Source organism: Mirounga angustirostris, unplaced genomic scaffold, assembly GCF_029215605.1.
Source record: "Mirounga angustirostris isolate CCGP_5_RB_7025 unplaced genomic scaffold, mMirAng1.0.hap1 SCAF_4, whole genome shotgun sequence".
NCBI classification, from domain to species: domain Eukaryota; kingdom Metazoa; phylum Chordata; class Mammalia; order Carnivora; family Phocidae; genus Mirounga; species Mirounga angustirostris.
The window spans coordinates 73,793,754-73,811,562 of NW_026991712.1; the positions used below are offsets into that span (position 1 = coordinate 73,793,754).

Sequence of the window (17,809 nt, forward strand, 5' to 3'; positions counted from 1 at the left end):
AATCAGCACATGAATTAAGTGTGGAGGGCAGAGGGCTTCCTTGGTGGCATAAAAAAGACACTCATCTCCTAGAGGCAGAAGGATATCAAATATATTTATTTGAAAAAAAAAATCTTTTTTCTACGCTATGGCTTGCCTTTTTATTTTCTTAATAGTATTGTTTGAATTGATTCATAATTTCCACGTCCCATCTAAAAAATTTTGCCTAGCCTAAGATTGTGATTTTTTTTCTGTTGCTTTCTGTTCTACTGATTTATAATCTTCTCTTTATTATTTCTTGCTATTTCCAGTTTAAGGTGGAAGGGTAAATCAGTAATTTCAGACCTTCCTTTTTTCTAATATAAACATTTTAAAACAGTAACATTTCCTCTAAACACTGCCTTAGCAGCATATCAAAAAAGGTGATGTATTGAGTTTTCATTTTCATTCAATTAAAAATAATTTATAATTTCCCTGGAATTAATTTTGGGGCCCACAGATATTTAGAAGTATGTTGTTTATTTTCCAAATATTTAGGGATTTTCCAAATCTTTCTTTTATTGATTTTTAATTTAACTTCACTGTAATGTGAGAATGTATTCTATTTGATATTAATCCTTTTAGATTTACTGAGACACATTTCATGGCTGGTCTTGGTGAATGTTCTTCCATGCATACTTGAAAATCATGTGTATTTTGGCAGTTTTGGGGTCAACTTAGTTGAGAATTTTGATGGTTAATTTTATGTGTCAACTTGGCTGGGCCACCATGCCCAGATGTTTTTGTGAGGTGTTTTCTGAATGAAGTTAACATTTAAGTTGATGGACTTTGAATAAAGCAGATTACTCTCCATAATGTGGGTGGGCTTCATCCAATCAGCTGAAGTACTTAACAGAACAAAGACTGACCTGCACGCAGGAAGGATTCTTCCAAGCATTCCCTTTCAATTAGAACTGCAAATCTTACCTGCGTCTTCAGCCAGCCAACCTACTCTGAAGATTTTGGACTTGCCAAAGGCTCTATAATTGCATGACTGGGTTCCTTAAAATAAACTGCTAGATAGATAGATAGATAGATAGATAGATAGATAGATAGATAGATAGATAGACAGACAGACATCCTATTTGTTGTTTCTCTGGAAAACCACTGCTCAGTTCTTCTGTATTCCTGATAATTTTTTTTATCTATTTGTTTTATCAATCATTGAGAAAAGAGTGTTGATCTCTTCAACTACAATTATGGATAGTCTACTACTTTCAGTCTTGTCTTTTTTGCTTCATTAATTTTGAAGCTCTATCATACCCATTTAGGATTATTATGTTCTCTTGATTCCTTTACCATTTTGAAGTGTACTTTGTGATTCCTGTTAATAATTCCTTAATCTGGAGCGCCTGGGTGGCTCAGTCAGTGAAGCGGCTGCCTTGGCTCAGGTCATGATCTTAGGGTCCTGGGAGCAAGCCCCATGTTGGGTTCCCCACTCAGTGGAGAGTCTGCTTCTCCCGTTGCCTCTCTCTCCCTTTCTCTCTCAAATAAATAAATAAATAAATAAATAAAATCTTTAAAAAAAATTCCTTAATCTAAAATCCACTTTTTCCTATTATTAATATAGCCATTCGGTATGCTTTTCATTAGTCTTTACACGGTATTTCATTTTTCATCTTTTTACTTTTATATTATATGTATCTTGATAGTTAAAATAGGTTTCTTATAGATAACATAGTTTGGTCTTGCTACTTTATCCAGTCTGACAATCTGTGCATTTTAATTGGACCATTTGCTGTTAATGTAACCATTGATAGAATTAAGTTTAATTTTGCCATTTTACTATTTGCTCTCTATTTCATATCTATAATTTGTTCCATTTTTCCTGCCTTCTTTTGGGTTGAGTAAGTTTTAAGACTTTTTAAAAATCTCCTCTATTGGCTTATTAGCTATGCCTCTTTGTCTTATTGTTTCAGTGGATTCTCCAAGGTTTCAATATACATCCTCATTATGGTCTACCTTCATATAATATATCACTTCAGTCATAATGTAAACCTTACAACAATAGGTTTCCATCTCCCTTCCTCCCTTTGTGCTATAGTTGTCATGCTTTCTACTTGACATATGCCTTAAACCCAACAATGCATTATTAATATTATTTTAAGTACTCGATTGCATTTTAGAGACACTTTTTTAAATGAGAAGAACATTTAGCTACACATTTACCATTTCCAATGGCCTTTTCCTTTGTATATGTCCAGGTTTCTATCTACCATCATCTTCCTTTTGCTTAATGTACTTCCTCTAACACTTGTGATAGTGCAGATCTATAGGGAACAAATTCCCTCCGTTTTTGTTTGCCCAAAGAAGTCTATTACGTCTTCATTTTTGAGTGATAGTTTTGCTAAAGATTAATAAATGCCTAGTTTTTTTCTCTCAGCAGTTTAAAAACTGTTCCATTAGCTTCTATACTGCATAGTTTCTGATAAGAAGTCTGTAGAAGCAGGAGAACATAGTAACAAACCTTAAGGGCGGCCCCAGCTGAAACCTTGATTGCAATGTTCTGGGAGCCTCCAAGCTATAGAGCCCAGCTAAACTGGCCTTAGAATCCTGACCACACAAAAACTGTGAGATATAAACCCCTCTAAGTCCTGGGGCAATGTGTTACACAACAAGAGATATCTAATTCAGAGACTATCCTAAAAACTTCCACAAATGAAAAATTAGTTACATGCAAATACCCCAAAAAAAGCACAGGACATCTCATCAGCTGCTTTCAAAACTGGGAAAATCTACTTCAATATAAAATTTCAGCCAGCCAAATCATTAATCAAATGTCAGGATAAAATACATTATCGGATATGTAGGGACCAAAAAAAAAAAAAATGGATCTCTCACATACCCTTTCTCAGGAAGTGAGATGTGTTCCACCAAAACAAGAAAATAAACCAGACAAGAGGAAGGTGCGGAATGCAAGGAAAAGTGGATCCAAACCAAGAGAGAGACAAAGGGAATTCCAAGAGTAAAAAAAAAAGGGCCAACCCAAGATGGGTAGCTATGTAATAGACTAGAACAACTGCCCACTTTGAAATAGGAGAGTGGCAGAAGTGTGTGAAAGAATAGGTTAATACCCAGATACACAGCTTGCAAATTTGGAAGGGGTCGTGTCTGGGTAACAGGTGAGAAAGGGGGACTGGTGAGCATGGCTCCCCTCTCAGCAACCTGTAGGGAAATTCTATCTCAGTCACCATGGGGACTTCCTCACAGCCACCATTTCCCCAAAGGTAATTTATTTACTGCATCACATAATTGATGTGTCTATAGTATCCTGCTTCACGCAGAATTAGTTCTAAGAGCTCAAACACTGTTACTCTCCATCTGCATCTCTGTTTAACCACATCTTTGCTTTATTCTGCATTCACTTCTCTCTCAGGTAGGCACTTATGCTAAAGGTATTAGTTCTTCATTGCTCTAGAAAATTCCTGAAACTGCGACTCATTGAACCAATCATTTTGACCACAAGAAGGAGGATATGATGACTAGCTAGGCCTAAAGGCCCTAATAAACGAAAAGACCCCTTTCACCACTGGAACTTATGGAGAAGTGAGAGTCCAAAATGACTTAGTTGTGCAAAAATTTCAAGTGGGCCAGACAGCCCTGGTGATACTCTGCTAGTTTTTCCCTTCTCGAGAGTAGCATAAGAATTGATTTGTTATGGTCCTAAAAAAAGGAAACTATCCTTGAAAAGTTTGAATGTGTGGAGAGCACATTTGAAAGGAACTGTTATGAGGACATGCAAAGCAGGAGTCTTTGGAATCTTCTACCACAACCCAAACTATAAACCTGAAATAGCATGAGGGTTCTTGAGGATAAGAAATCATCACACCTGAATACAGGAATTAGAGGCACTAGGTCACACCTCCACAACCTCCTTAATACCCTAGTTTTTGCCAGAGATAGGTCCCCTGCTGAGTGTAGAGTGTATTTGTCACCTTTGGGCTACAAAATATCCAGTCCTTCTCAACACACTTTGGCTTCCTTTTGAAAAATTGCTTCTCCCCCAACGTTTCATGGTCTTTTGAAATAGTATATCCAGACGTCTGCTTGCTTCCCACAAGTGAAGCCAGAGGGGTCATATTCTCTCTTTCCCCATGCTGGTACAACCAGGAGGACAGAAAAGTGAACAAGATTGACCTGTGGGCTGCTCCATCGTAAGGCTAAAGAAATGGCTGGGGGACATTCAATCCAGTGGTCGTATCCTGGTCATACTTCTCTGTCCAGCCTGTTACAGCGGTCCGTGCTTCCTAGTTCTGAACAAATGTCTTAGTTCTTGCTCACTTCTGAGCATGGTTCTTTAGGCCCCCACTGAGTCTGTGAGCCTGAAAAATCTTTCCAATAAATTTCTCTTTGCTTAAAGTTGCTTTAGTTGGTTTCCACCAATTTTTTTTTTTTTTTTTTTGGAAACTAAGAACACTAACATAATGGTTAACTAAGTAAACTGAATGAGATTGCTCCTGCCATGTCAATGCTATGCCTGATTTTGTTTCTATACTGAAAGATCATCTTAAGGCCCCTAATTTTTATAAGCTTTTATGAATCAAGCTAATGTAGTCTTCTGTCTCCTTGTAACACCTATAAGCAATAATAATTTGATTTATACACTCCCCAGTTTGTTCTATAATGCAGTGCAATGGAATTTAGACTTATGGTTTAAACTACATTCAAGAATTTATAATCACTCATTGCATTGATAATATATTGATTGGGGTTGGGGGGAGGATACAAACATGGAAGACAGCCCATAGATTAATTATGCAAAACACAAACCAAACAGTAAAGAAATATAAGTTGACCCAAAACCATTCAAAATGAAAATTTATAGTTATCTCATATCTTCTAGTATGCTTTCCTGACCCTGCTTTCTGACTGTAGGTGCTGTTGTTCAAAGTTAGAGCCATGATTCTGCTTCACCTGGATCAATGTTCTTGCTAATGTGCTAACTCAACACTATTCCTTTTGGTGGAAAAATGACACAAGCTACAGGATGTCTTCCATGGGGTCATCTGGGACAAATTATTGTGTAGCCAACCCCCCTCCTTGGGTTGGGCTGCATGCAGGGACCAATATGGACTCAAGTTATTAATAACATCTGGTTACATGATTAAACATTGTAGGAGAGAGTGTCATATGGCATTACACTCAATTGTGGAAGGGACTAAGCTGTTAAGCTGTTCTTTTTTGGTAATTAGTAAATTAAACATCTTTCAAGTGTGTCAATAATAATTGGGATCTATGAACCCCAAATCAACCAGTTAATAGGTCTATGGACATAGTTAAAAATTATATAGTAGTAATTTATTAAGTACAAAAGCCTAAATCATGTTTCTGTGCATAAGGGGCTATATATTTCACAAGTGTTCACTGGTATCCTGAGTTCACACTCCAGGGGAACAAAGATTCTATTCATTCCTCCCAGGAGCACCTGAAGCTCCCATATGACATGGGTACCCTTTTCCACACACCTCACTGTTTCACAGGAGACCCTTGCATGCCCGTGCACACACACACACAATTCTCAGAGATATTCTCAAGTTGCCTAGGTAAATGGGTTGCTGATGTTGCTAAATGAGTTCCATAAAAAATGATTAAAAGAGCAAACAAAACTTAAGGATTCAAAGACAACCAGGGGGTTAAACTATTGATATGTGTATGCTTTTCTATTTCTTCCTTCTGTGTACAGATTAGTTGTAAGTGACAGAGTCAATTTAAAGTTTGAGACCATGATTTTTATCTCTGTAAGAATTTGGCATGGTTGGCAGAATCTGTTGCAACAGGGAACCTCACCTCAGCAAAGGAAGCTGCAGAATCATTCACGTGATGTTTATAAGCCCCCTTGTCTTCCCCTCTTCACTTGCCCTTTGCTATCCTGGGTCGCCATATTTGGACTCCAGTACTCAACTGATTTTAGCAACCTCTAGTTTCAGGTAGGAATCATAAATTAAATCTTTTTGCCCAGCCTCTATTTCTCAAACACACACACACAGACACACACACCTTGTATCTTTCCTGTAACAGCAAATACAAGGATTTAATGTCCTCCTTTCTTCCCTAGGCTAATTGACAAAGCATGGCTACCACCACGTCTAAATGTCAGGAAGGCATGTCCAGCTTTCCTCAGTACTAGACCATCACAGTGCATGATCTGTAAACTCTGCAATAGGTGTAGTAAAGATGACCCCAAATTTCAATTTCTCCTTTACAAATTCTGGGACTATGATATCTTGAAACATCTGAAGGAAAACCAGGTAATCTCCATGCCAACCAGAATGATTCATGGTCTGCATGGAAGAAGAGATGAGGATCTGACACAAGTTGACAAGAAAGCAGCCAAAACCTCTTTAAAGATGTTGAGAGAAATGGAAAAAGAAGATGTGGTATATATACAATGGAATATTATGCAGCCATCAAAAGGAATGAGATCTTGCCATTTGCAACGACGTGGATGGAACTGGAGGGTATTATGCTGAGAGAAATAAGTCAAACAGAGAAAGACATGTATCATATGACCTCACTAATATGAGGAATTCTTAATCTCAGGAAACAAACTGAGGGTTGCTGGAGTGGGGGGTGGGGTGGGAGGGATGGGGTGACTGGGTGATAGACACTGGGAGGGTATGTGCTCTGGTAAGCGCTGTGAATTGTGCAAGACTGTTGAATCTCAGATCTGTACCTCTGAAACAAATAATGCAATATATGTTAAGAAAAAAAAGAAGAAGAAGATAGCAGGAGGGGAAGAATGAATGGGGGGAAATCGGAGGGGTAGACGAACCATGAGAGATGATGGACTCTGAAAAACAAACTGAGGGTTCTAGAGGGGAGGGGGGTGGGAGGATGGGTTAGCCTGGTGATGGGTATTGAGGAGGGCACGTTCTGCATGGAGCACTGGGTGTTACGCAAAAACAATGAATCATGGAACACTACATCTAAAACTAATGATGTAATGTATGGGGATTAACATAACAATAAAAAAATAAAAATAAAGATGTTGAGAGAAAAACTGAGGGGAAGCCCTCTAGGGGGTTCTTTTTCCATTGCCTGCCCAAGTATGACCCACTGAGACTATACCCCAGCCTCCCATCTCAACAACAGCTGAAAACCTTCTAATAATGGGTTCTTCCTCCTCCAGAATCTTTCAAAATCATCTTGTGTGGAGTTCCAACAAGTTTCCTGATGTTCCGTTTCCAAAGATGTGAGCCAGGGATACCAGGAACTTCACTATAAGGTGCTTTTTAATTTCATGGAAGATCAAGCCTTAAAGCATTAGCACTGAAATCCTCAAGCTGGCAAGGAGGCATACTTTAGAAATAATTAGAACATTTTTTTGTCCATTAAAGGTAGAACATTTGAGTACTTGAGACCAGATGAAAATGACATAAATCTCTCCTCAGGTAAGTCCAGACTGCAGAAGGCCAGGTTAGAAATGAATTGTTTGTATTTCAAATGAAAAAAGTCTTAGTCTAACAAGAGTCATTAAGAAAATACATTACATATTTTATATAGACATAGATTTAAGTCTTATATTTTACAAGTCTTAGTCTAATAAGAGGCATCGAGTAAGGCAATTTTTTAATTAAAAAAAGGAGAACTACTTAAAGTCTTATATACAACCTATCTATCCAGACACACACATAAAACAATTCTCTTTGTACCAATTTAAAAAAATCCTTACTTCCAAAAAGCACTTGGGGTGCTGTAATTATCAAATGGTCTGCTTGGAAACTTCTAAGAGTTCTGTTGCTTCGATTATATATACAACTTTGTGTTTACTCCTTTGGTTGAATGTGTATAAGTATGTATGTATTCGTATAAAGCTAAAATAAGAATGGGTTTTAAGCAAATACATCTATTTTTTTAAAAAGCATGGTCTTAACCTCAAAAAAGTAATATGACTTATGCAAAGGCTTCTTAAAACTGGAATTCTACACTGTAATTAAAAATTAGGATAGTAATTATTATGTTCAATGTGACATCAGAATTTTGACCCAAGTAGAGAGGCTCTCAGACAAAATCTTTAAAGCTTATATTTTATCTGTGGTGGCCATGAACATGTGTCTCTCAGATCCCTAAATGCAGAAAGTATTACTGGCCAATGTACCCAGAGTAAGCTGTACTTATTCCAAAATCCACCATGATGTCTGTACTGAATGAAGCCAGGCTTCCCAGCACTGCTCCCAGCCAGTGGCTCTGTGCCCCACGGACACAAAAGCCAGCCCCTTTCCAGGAGACATGAGCTTCCTCTAATGGACAACTTTGACTTGAGGACTCCTCATCCGTCATATTGAACCTTCTTAGGACTATGCTACAGGGACTACACTATTGGCTAAAACTCTTGCACCCCACCTTCCTTTTCTCCCTCTGTCCTTCACATCACAAGCGGACAGCTCTCCAGCTGCCCCCAGCTCCCTCCTCATTTTCCCTCAGAGATGTTCCCTTAGTAAGTCTCTTGTGTGGCTAATCCTGTCTTGCTATCTGTTCCTCAGAAGAGCAGGACTAACTCAGCCTCCTTTCTTAACACAGAATTCTAAGATACTATGTACCTTGTTAAAATCTTCCTGGAGGAAAATTAAAGATTTTGGTACTGGACTGGGATAAAACTTAGAGAATCACCTGGATTTGATACATTGTAAATTTAGGTATAATGTGGTATTATTAAATTGGTAGAAAAATGTTACCTATTAGATAAGGGAGCTAAAAAAGAATAATAAATTTTAAAGGTTTTAATATCATCTCATATTTACTAAATTAAATATTAATGGGATGTATGAAAATATGTAGGTTCTAATATTGCCAGAAATTAAACAGAAGACAGAATTAGGCTGCCCAACCAGAACTTGTGCATATGAATCAGATGCATCTATTACATTTGGTCATTTCATAAAGACCAGCCAGTAGCTAAATGAAACTTTCATACATAATTTGGGAAATTCATTTGCTTGATTTGCCCTTTACTTCTCATCTCTTAAGGTAGGCTGATAATTGGTTTCTACCATGCTCCAGGATTTGAATATCACATAAGAAGAAAATGTCTTGGCTGAAAGCCACCACCTTCTAAGAAAATTGCTGATAACCTCACAGAACTGAAACAAACTAAATCATACTAATCACATATGATATATGTATGTGATACATGTAATTACAAAGACTCAGAATGAATTATTATGAATGACTCTACCAGAAAATAATTGGGCTACACATCCTTAGTGGCATTAAGTATAAGGATAAAAATAACTGCAAAAAAAAATCTTAAACTTTATTTGATAATTTTGTAAGACAACATTAGTAATTGTATTAATTTTGTTTGGAATCAGGATTTTAAGCATAAGAGAAAGGGTAAGGAAATTATCAACATGTTTTATTTTTTTAAAGATTATTTATTTATTTATTTATTGGAGAGAGAGAGAGAGAGTGCACAAGCAGGAGGGAGGGGGAGAAGCAGGCTCCCCGCTGAGCAGGGAGCCTGATGTGGGGCTTGATCCCAGGACCCTGGGATCACGACCTGAGCCGAAGGCAGACACTTAACCAACTGAGCCACCTAGGTGCCCCTAAAATCAAAATGTTTTAATTAGGAACTATAATGTTAGAACTTAATTAGAAATATCAATAACTGCAAAAAAATCTTAAACTTTATTTAATAATTTTATCAGAAGACATTAATAATTATATTAATTTTGTTTGTAAACAAGATTTTAAGTATAAGAGAAAGGGGAAGGAAATTATAAAAACAAAATGTTTTAATTAGAAACTATAATGTTAGAACTGAATTAGAAACATCAATATGAACCCATGCTTTAAAAAAAAAAAGTATGTTTCCCAATTCTGTCAGCTAAAATGAGCTGGGAAGAACAGCCTAAGAGAATGAACCTAATGTGTAAAATTCACTATTATGATTTCTATTCCCATCTTTCCAGTATACCCTGGAGAAATGGCTGATTCCATGTCTGGGGTAGGGTAGGTTATAAGCCTGGGGCAATTTGTTGTACCAGCAGACAAGAAATAATGCAGATTAATGGGATTGTGTCAAAAGAACACAAGTGTTGTAACTCCCAGGGGTGCATCAATTTGAGCAATAAAAGACAATGAATGTTGCAGGTGGTTAGATTACACTGAATCTCTGAAAAGCCATGAGTCCATAATGATATACAAGAGAAAAATTAGCATAAAGCTGAATAAGGTGGTGAACTGAATAGCCTGTATTACTTTTGAATCCTTTATTCAAATATGATGTTATTTTGATTCATTTACTTTATCAGTGAAAAATATAGAATTTAGTAAATGTTAAATACATAATTAAAAAGTGTTTTCTGGCTTAAGGGAGGGTGCCAGTAAAATGATCCCATAAGCTGTGACTGCAAATTGGACAAAGACATTCAAGATCACCAAATTTTAATCAGATACCATTTCAAATATCCATAGCATTTTATGGTCTTTCTTAAGAATATAGAAAAATTGCAAGATACCATTAAACTCAATGATTTTTAAAACCAGTTTGAAAGGCATTTGCAAAGGTCTTAAAATCCTGTTAAGTTAAAAGGTAGAGAAGTTAGAAATTAAACATTACAGAAGTAAAAATATAATTATGTATTTTATAGAGTCAAAATACAAAATCCAAGTAATCGGCCCAGATAAGTGCCACCAACCTCTGCGAATGGACAGAAGCAGCAGGTAGTGTGTGCAGATTTCCACCCAAGGACATGATCCATGTGATCCATAGCATTACTGTCTGGCAAGCAGGAACCTGTGTGTATTTCAGATTTTATACACTTGTAACATATAAGAGAATTTGGCCTATTAGAGTGATGGCCTGTGTCTCTAATTTAAAATGTGTAATTCAATAATTTGTTTAGGTTGGTCATGTTAAGTTAAGATATAACCATGTACAGTATTCAAACTACTATTAAAAAAAAAACTTTGAGGGGCACCTGGGTGGCTCAGACGGTTAAGCGTCTGCCTCTGGCTCAGGTCATGATCCCAGTGTCCTGGGATCAAGCCCCTCATTGGGCTCCCTGCTCAGCAGGGAGTCTGCTTCTCTCTCAGCCCCTCACCCCACTCGTGCTAATAAATAAATAATATTTTTTAAAAACCCTTGAGATTCATCACATTCACTGTTTAATTCACTAAATATGTAAGTATTTAATACAAGGATAGATTAGGGAGAACTTAGTGACAGCTTAGCACATACTAAATAAAGCCCATGAACTTTTACCACTGGCCCAAGTTATGAGAGGCTGTATCATAGTCAAATAACCCCTACGTGTTCCTTTATTTTCATTTGTATTCTTATACTGTTTTAAGAAAGCAATTTTACAAACAAAAAATATATATGAGGTGATAAATACTACTACTGGCCCAAGTTGTGTATATTAATGGAAATATACATAAATATAAAATTAACTAATTCTCTCCAACATCTGAGTTTGGCCAACACACAGGATGGTACTAACCAAGCAATGAATGATGCCCAGTGCAAATGAAGATCCTTTAATCTTTGTGTTAACGAAATGCCAAATACTAATAGTAAAAATCTGGAGGTCACACCAAATTTTCATAGAGAAATGAGGTACAGACCCACATATTTCAGCAAAAATAAAATATCCAACCAAATATTTTAGAGAAGTGGCAGTTTGTTTTGACTTGCCTTCATCACCAAAACTAAATACCTCATCTTATTCTATGGGGTGTGCTGTTTGACTGACATTGAATAGAATTAAATATAAGCAACCTCTCCCAAGTGCTCTACATCCTTACAAATTTTGGATCGATTTAATTTTCCATAAAATAAATCCATAATAGTAAAAAAATTGCTTGTGCTGATATTAATCGAAGTTCTACCTCAGATCAAATTTTGACAGAATCCTTGTCATATGAAGAAGTAATAAAAAAAAGTATATCCTTCCCCCCCCCCCCCATGCAAGGGAAAGCAATATATACGCGTGCAGGGTATTGGTACTATTCATTAATAATATTATGTTATTTCTCTGAATTTTGCGATGATTTGTGTTGTCAGCTTTCCAAAATGTGTAATTTGTTGCGATTTCTCATCTAAAAATATTCACTTCCATATCTAACTTTTAAATCTTTTTCTTAAAAGGGGTCCCTCTATTTGTATAAGCTGTAAGCCCCACAAAACCTGGATCCGCCTCTGACCATATTATTTTAGAAAAACCAAAAAGGCTCTCGATGCTTCTGTACTGACACGGAAACAAGTCCATGATACACTGCTAAGCATAACATTCAAACTTGAGAATAATATCAATAGATTATCCCACTTAAGTAAAAAAAATAAAAAGTTTTTCAAGTTTGACTGTATTTTTAGCAAAGCACATGTCTCCACTTACTAGTTTTTTAGCTGGAAAAAAAAAGCAAAAGTGAATTTTCGACCTTAACTCATGCTTGTAAACAGCAACACAACACTGCAACGACTCCAATACGCCGATTCCTTCACATTTTAGCGTTCTGAAATTGGGTTGTAACCTGAGATCGCTGGGAAGCCGTGGTCACTCGGCGCGCATGCGCAGATTTGGACGTGGCCGTTCCGACGTGGTCGTCATCCGCGGGGTTGTGTGCGTTGTCAGTACGACCTTGAGTTTAACGGCCTTTTAAAAATGTCTCCCAGAAGATTACGTGCTGATTCTGAATTGAAATGAAGATGAAATTCTGTGTACGCAAAAGGGCAGGGAAAGCCAGCAGCGGGGCGCACACTTGATCCTGGGCAGCGAGCCGCCTCGGGCGTGACGGCCTGGTCCACGTGCTTCTCGGCACCCCAGAGGGCGCCGGGCCCGCGGCCGACGCAGCCGCGCTGCGGTGCCTGAGGGGCTGCGCACTGAGTTCAGGGCCAGGGAGGCCTCGGGACCGTACGTCGTGCAGGGGAGGCGCCGACGTCGTCGTTCCCGCTGCCTGCACGCGAGCCGCGCGGGTAGAGCGCCCTCCCGAGTCCTGGGCCGGGGAGGGGAGGCGCTGCCCCGGAGCTGGAGCGCCCGGCCTGGACACCGGCGCTGACGCCCTTTAGGAAGGGAAACCTTGCGCGAGCGGCGAGATTCTCTATCGCAATCGGTGCTCCTCAGTCTCTCCGACTGAAATCGAATTCAGTGTGCTTTCCATTCCGCTGTCCGCTGTCACAGCTTGTGATAAATATTCTGTTGTTTGTCTGACACCGAAGTAGCTCTTAACAGAAATGCTGCCAATCAGAGCAGAAAATGTAAAGCCTTTAAGAATTTGAGAGCCTTTTGCTCCTTAGCGGGTGCACCCAGTCTCTTTCTTTCCTTTGTTTCATTTGCACCGTGTTACCAACAAATGTTATTCTTTGCCTTTATTGGGGATGACAAGGTTATTGCATTTGATCAGATTAGTGTTAACCCTCGGCATTTTTAGTATATAACAATAAGGCAATATGCTCTTACATCTTTAACCTCAAATAAAATTTAAGCTGGAAAAAACCGTCAAACTTTAGATTGGTTTAGCTTATAATGAACTACCTCAGCCCTGGCAGGGTACATTTTAAACCAATACCAACAAATCTGTTTCTTACTGGCGTGAATCCATATGCACTTTTTAAAATGAGTTTCATAAATAATAATTAGCAATTAGGTATTATTTATCAGGTCCTGATCTAAGTATTTGGAATTCTGTCAATCCTGACAGCAGTCCTGAGGTAGACAGATTTTCCTCATCTTGCAGATGAGGAAACTGGAGGGACAGTAAGAAACCCAGGCCATCTGGCCCCAGAGGTTGTTTTAAAATAGTTATTCAATGAAATATTCTAGAGCAGACTGGAGATGATGGATATAATGAACTTGGGGCCTGTGAATGTAAAGTACCACATTTTCATTAATACCTTATATCTTATATAAGAAATAAAATCAACCTTTGGAAAATGAATTGTCTATGCTCTTATCTTAAAAATAAAGATGATATGATAACAAGTCACATCATTTTGCCAAGAAGTTTATGGCACTCTATTATTTGACTAATACTCATTCACAGCACTCCTAATATAAAACAGTTTCAGAGATCTAAATTATAATGCTAACTATGTGACGACTATTAAATTTTGCAGCATAGACTTACGGTCGAATATAATTTTATTACTTTCTTATTTTACTCTCTTCACTGCCATCCTTTTATATTTTGAGTTTGATTCAACTGCCTTTCTACTAAAATGCTTTATAATGTATATTTTTTAGACTTTTGTTGTTATTAATTTGTACAGGTCTCCCCAACTTTTATTCCAAAATTTAAAAAGCATAATAATTATTATCCTAATTTCTTAAGTGAAAAAACTGAGGCTCCAACAGGTTAAATATTACACACAATATCACATACTAAGGCAGATAGGTAGTATAGACCAGAAATCCTATCCTAGGGCTCAACAGACTTCAAATGGTTTATGTAAATGGCTTGTGTTTATTCACATATCTTCTTAGAACCAATATATCTCAGAAGCATAGACCTATCATCATAAAAATGTTGTTAAACATCACTTATGTGCTCTAAGTACAATTAAGTCAGAACAGAACTTTACCATTCGATTTTTTAAAGATGTAGATCCTAACACTTTCCTATGTTTTTTTTTAATCAACAGGTTAATAGTATTGGTCTTTTCCCCAAAGATATGGGATGAAAATTAGTGGGAGGTCGGGGAGTTCGTTGTTATAAAAACTAGAAAGGAGGAACTCAGGGCTGGAAAGGAAGACCCTGATTTAATTTCAACATCTGGTTTTCCACATTATATATAGGCAGTGGTGATTCTGTGCCATTTTTATGCAGATATTTCCTCTCCTAGGATTCTCTCATCTTTGTTATTATTTGAAGCTCTGATCTAGCTCTGAATCCGAATCTGTTCTTTTTTTCTCCCCCAACTCTGTTTCAAAACTTCTGTAATTCCTTTGCTGTGAAGTCTAGAATCTCTCCTGCGAGTGAGCTTACTGGGTGGACCAAACTGCCATGGAACAGGATTGTTAGGAAGTCGATATGTTGCTAAGAAGTCTTGCTAATTTACTATATAAGCTGAATAGAGTGTCAGAGAATTTTCCTTTCCCCTGATGAACTTAGGAGGTGCATGTTTTGGCCTGTATCAGTGATTGTGTTTGGATCGATTACTTTAAAGTTACAGTTTTTTATCCATATATGAAAGTTACACCTAATTATCCCCGTAATCAGTTAAACAAATGTCAGCTGTTCGTATTTCAACTCTTTCTGCCAATAACTGCTGGAAGTGATTTAATGCAGCTGGAGAATAACACTGACAATCATTATAGCCTGCAAAGTGTGAAATAATTTCATTGCACTATTGTGTCTCTTTAGTCTGAGGACTGATCATGTTCAGGGGATGACACTTGGGAAAAAAAGCCGGTTTTATTATAATGAAGGAAATCATGGAAAAGGGGGGGGGGGTGAGTCCACGGGCAGCTCAGTACTATTTATCTGGCGAACTCTTCTCAGCGGAGAGCTTGTTTTTATAAGAAGTCACTTTAAGTGTTAAAGGGAAATATTTTCATCTAAACAGGAGGGTTGTGCTTCATTCAGATCTTTCCCCCCATCTGATAAAAACCCTTGCTGAGTAACAGCACAGATGTGGCTCATTTGGGGGAAATGAAGGAAGAGGAGAAAAACGCTGGGTGGAGCAAAGGAGTAATGATTGATGCTTCCCCTTTTCACCGGCCCTTTTTCTTTTCACTTACCTGAGCCACTCTGGGGTCCACTTTGAAGGCGCGATGCCCTCGCCTCTTCCCCGGCGCAGTTACCTCCCCAGCGAGTTTTCTCCCTCGGCGGACTCGCGGCCCTGCAGCAGCCCTTCCGAGCTCCCAGGCAAGGCAGGAAAGCTCTCCCTGGGTGGCACTCCTCCCAGGGCACCACGGCTACCACGCCGGCTGGCCTGGTGCTCCATCGACTGGGAACAGGTGTGCTTCCTGCAGAGGCTGGGAGCTGGTGGGTTTGGCTCGGTGTACAAGGCCACTTACCACGGTGTTCCGGTGGCCATAAAGCTAGTGAACAAGTGCACCAAGAATCGACTGGCGTCCCAGCGCAGTTTCTGGGCTGAGCTCAACATCGCCAGGCTTCGCCACGATAACATCGTGCGGGTGGTGGCTGCCAGCGCGCGCACGCCTGCGGGCTTTAACAGCCTAGGCACCATAATCATGGAGTTTGGTGGCAATGTCACCTTACACCAAGCCATATACGGTGCCGCCAGCTGCCCCGAGGAGGATGTGCAGCCTCACTGCTGTGCCGGAGAGCAATTAAATCTGGAAAAGTGTCTCAAGTATTCCCTAGATATTGTGAATGGCCTGCTTTTCCTTCACTCGCAAAACATTGTACACTTGGACCTGAAGCCGGCTAACATTCTGATCAGTGAGCAGGATGTCTGCAAAATCGGTGACTTCGGTTGCTCGGAGAAGCTGGAAGATCAGCTGTGCTTCCAGACCCCTCCTTACCCCCTAGGGGGCACCTACACCCACCGAGCCCCAGAGCTCCTTAAAGGGGAGACCCTAACGCCCAAAGCTGACATCTACTCCTTTGCCATCACTCTCTGGCAAATGGCTACCAAGGAGGCGCCTTACTCAGGGGAGCGGCAGTACGTGCTCTACGCCGTGGTGGCCTATAATCTCCGGCCGGCTCTGTCAGCAGCTGTCTTCACTGACTCCATCTCTGGGAAAAGACTTGAGAAGATCATCCAATGCTGCTGGAGGGCCAGGGCTTTGCAGCGGCCAAGTGCAGAACTCCTCCTGGTTGACCTTAACTCTTTAAGAGCTGAATTTGACTGACTCTTAACCTGTATCGACATAAGCTTTGTCTTTATTTCTATTCGCTTTTAAATTAGTGACCATGTAGAGAAAAAAACATATTTGCAGGACGGATTTTTAGAAAATAAAGTTACTTAAAACTCCTTTTGGTCTCAAATGCTTCTTCTAAGACAAGTAGCATAGCTACAAATCTAGTAGTCAGCTTAATATTGTTAGTAACTAAACTTAGTCCCTCACAGAGTTATATATATATATATATATCTTTCGCTGCAAGTGTGCTTACTGCAACAGTACTGCACTTGTTCCAATTTGTTATTGATGAAGCCAGCTTGTCCAAAACAGAACTGAATTGTAAAGTGCCAAAATGTTCTATAAATTCAAATAATATGCTCCACACCCACCACCTAAATGTAAACTATTAACAGTTTACTTGCTCCCAAACCACACAAGTGAAAATTTTTTGAAAAATATTAATTTTTTTTTCTGCTCCTCTGCCCAAAACTTCTTGTTTGTAATGACCTTCATATGTAAAATTCACCAACTGAGGCAAATTTATTTTGAAAGGAATAAGATCTTAGATGATTTCTTGTGATATTTTGAACTTGTACATGCCACGAATAGAAAAATTGTGCTAATATGCTTCTAAACTGGGTCTCTTTTTCTTATTATTTGGATTCAGAAGGGGATGACAAAGCAAAGACTTCTGATATGTGAGGGAAAAAAATGACAACCCTGAGGAAGAGTAAAACTTAACATTTGGATGGAGGAGACCAGACAAGTAAAACCAAACTGCCCATTCTAGGATTCAAGACAATGGCTGCTGGTACATAAGATTTAAAAGAGTGAGGTGACTGGATTTTGTTATTAGGACCACTGTGACTTCCATTTAGCAACAGTAGTTTCTGTGACTTGTGGAGGGCAAGGCCATTGCCAATGGACCAGACAGTTACAGCGAGGACTTGATGTAGAAGCTATACTTGGGCTGTTGAGGAAAAAGGGGGGAACAGAAACTTTCAAAAGGGATAAGATACATATGTTCTTGGGTTTGGGGT

At 38.8% G+C, this 17,809-nt stretch overlaps 1 protein-coding gene and 1 long non-coding RNA gene across 4 annotated transcripts in view; one reads left to right on the forward strand and one right to left on the reverse strand.

Moving 5' to 3' along the window:
* LOC135364113 (uncharacterized) overlaps positions 1 to 17,809 on the reverse strand; it is a 94,696-nt gene that overhangs the window by 39,409 nt on the left and 37,478 nt on the right. Inside the window, exons 3-4 of one of the 3 annotated variants that reach the window (XR_010410706.1) lie at positions 10,659 to 13,195; positions 7,199 to 9,563 (exon numbers count right to left, since the gene is read on the reverse strand). This is a non-coding gene — a long non-coding RNA (uncharacterized LOC135364113). Of the gene's footprint in view, positions 1 to 7,198; positions 9,564 to 9,591; positions 13,196 to 17,809 lie in introns of those variants that run through there. The other 2 variants (XR_010410705.1, XR_010410704.1) reach the window with 2 other exon arrangements.
* MOS (MOS proto-oncogene, serine/threonine kinase) lies at positions 15,614 to 16,778 on the forward strand. Its single transcript, XM_045899002.2, has one exon. The coding sequence runs from the start codon at positions 15,732 to 15,734 to the stop codon at positions 16,776 to 16,778; it is 1,047 nt and encodes a 348-aa protein (XP_045754958.1). The 5' UTR covers positions 15,614 to 15,731.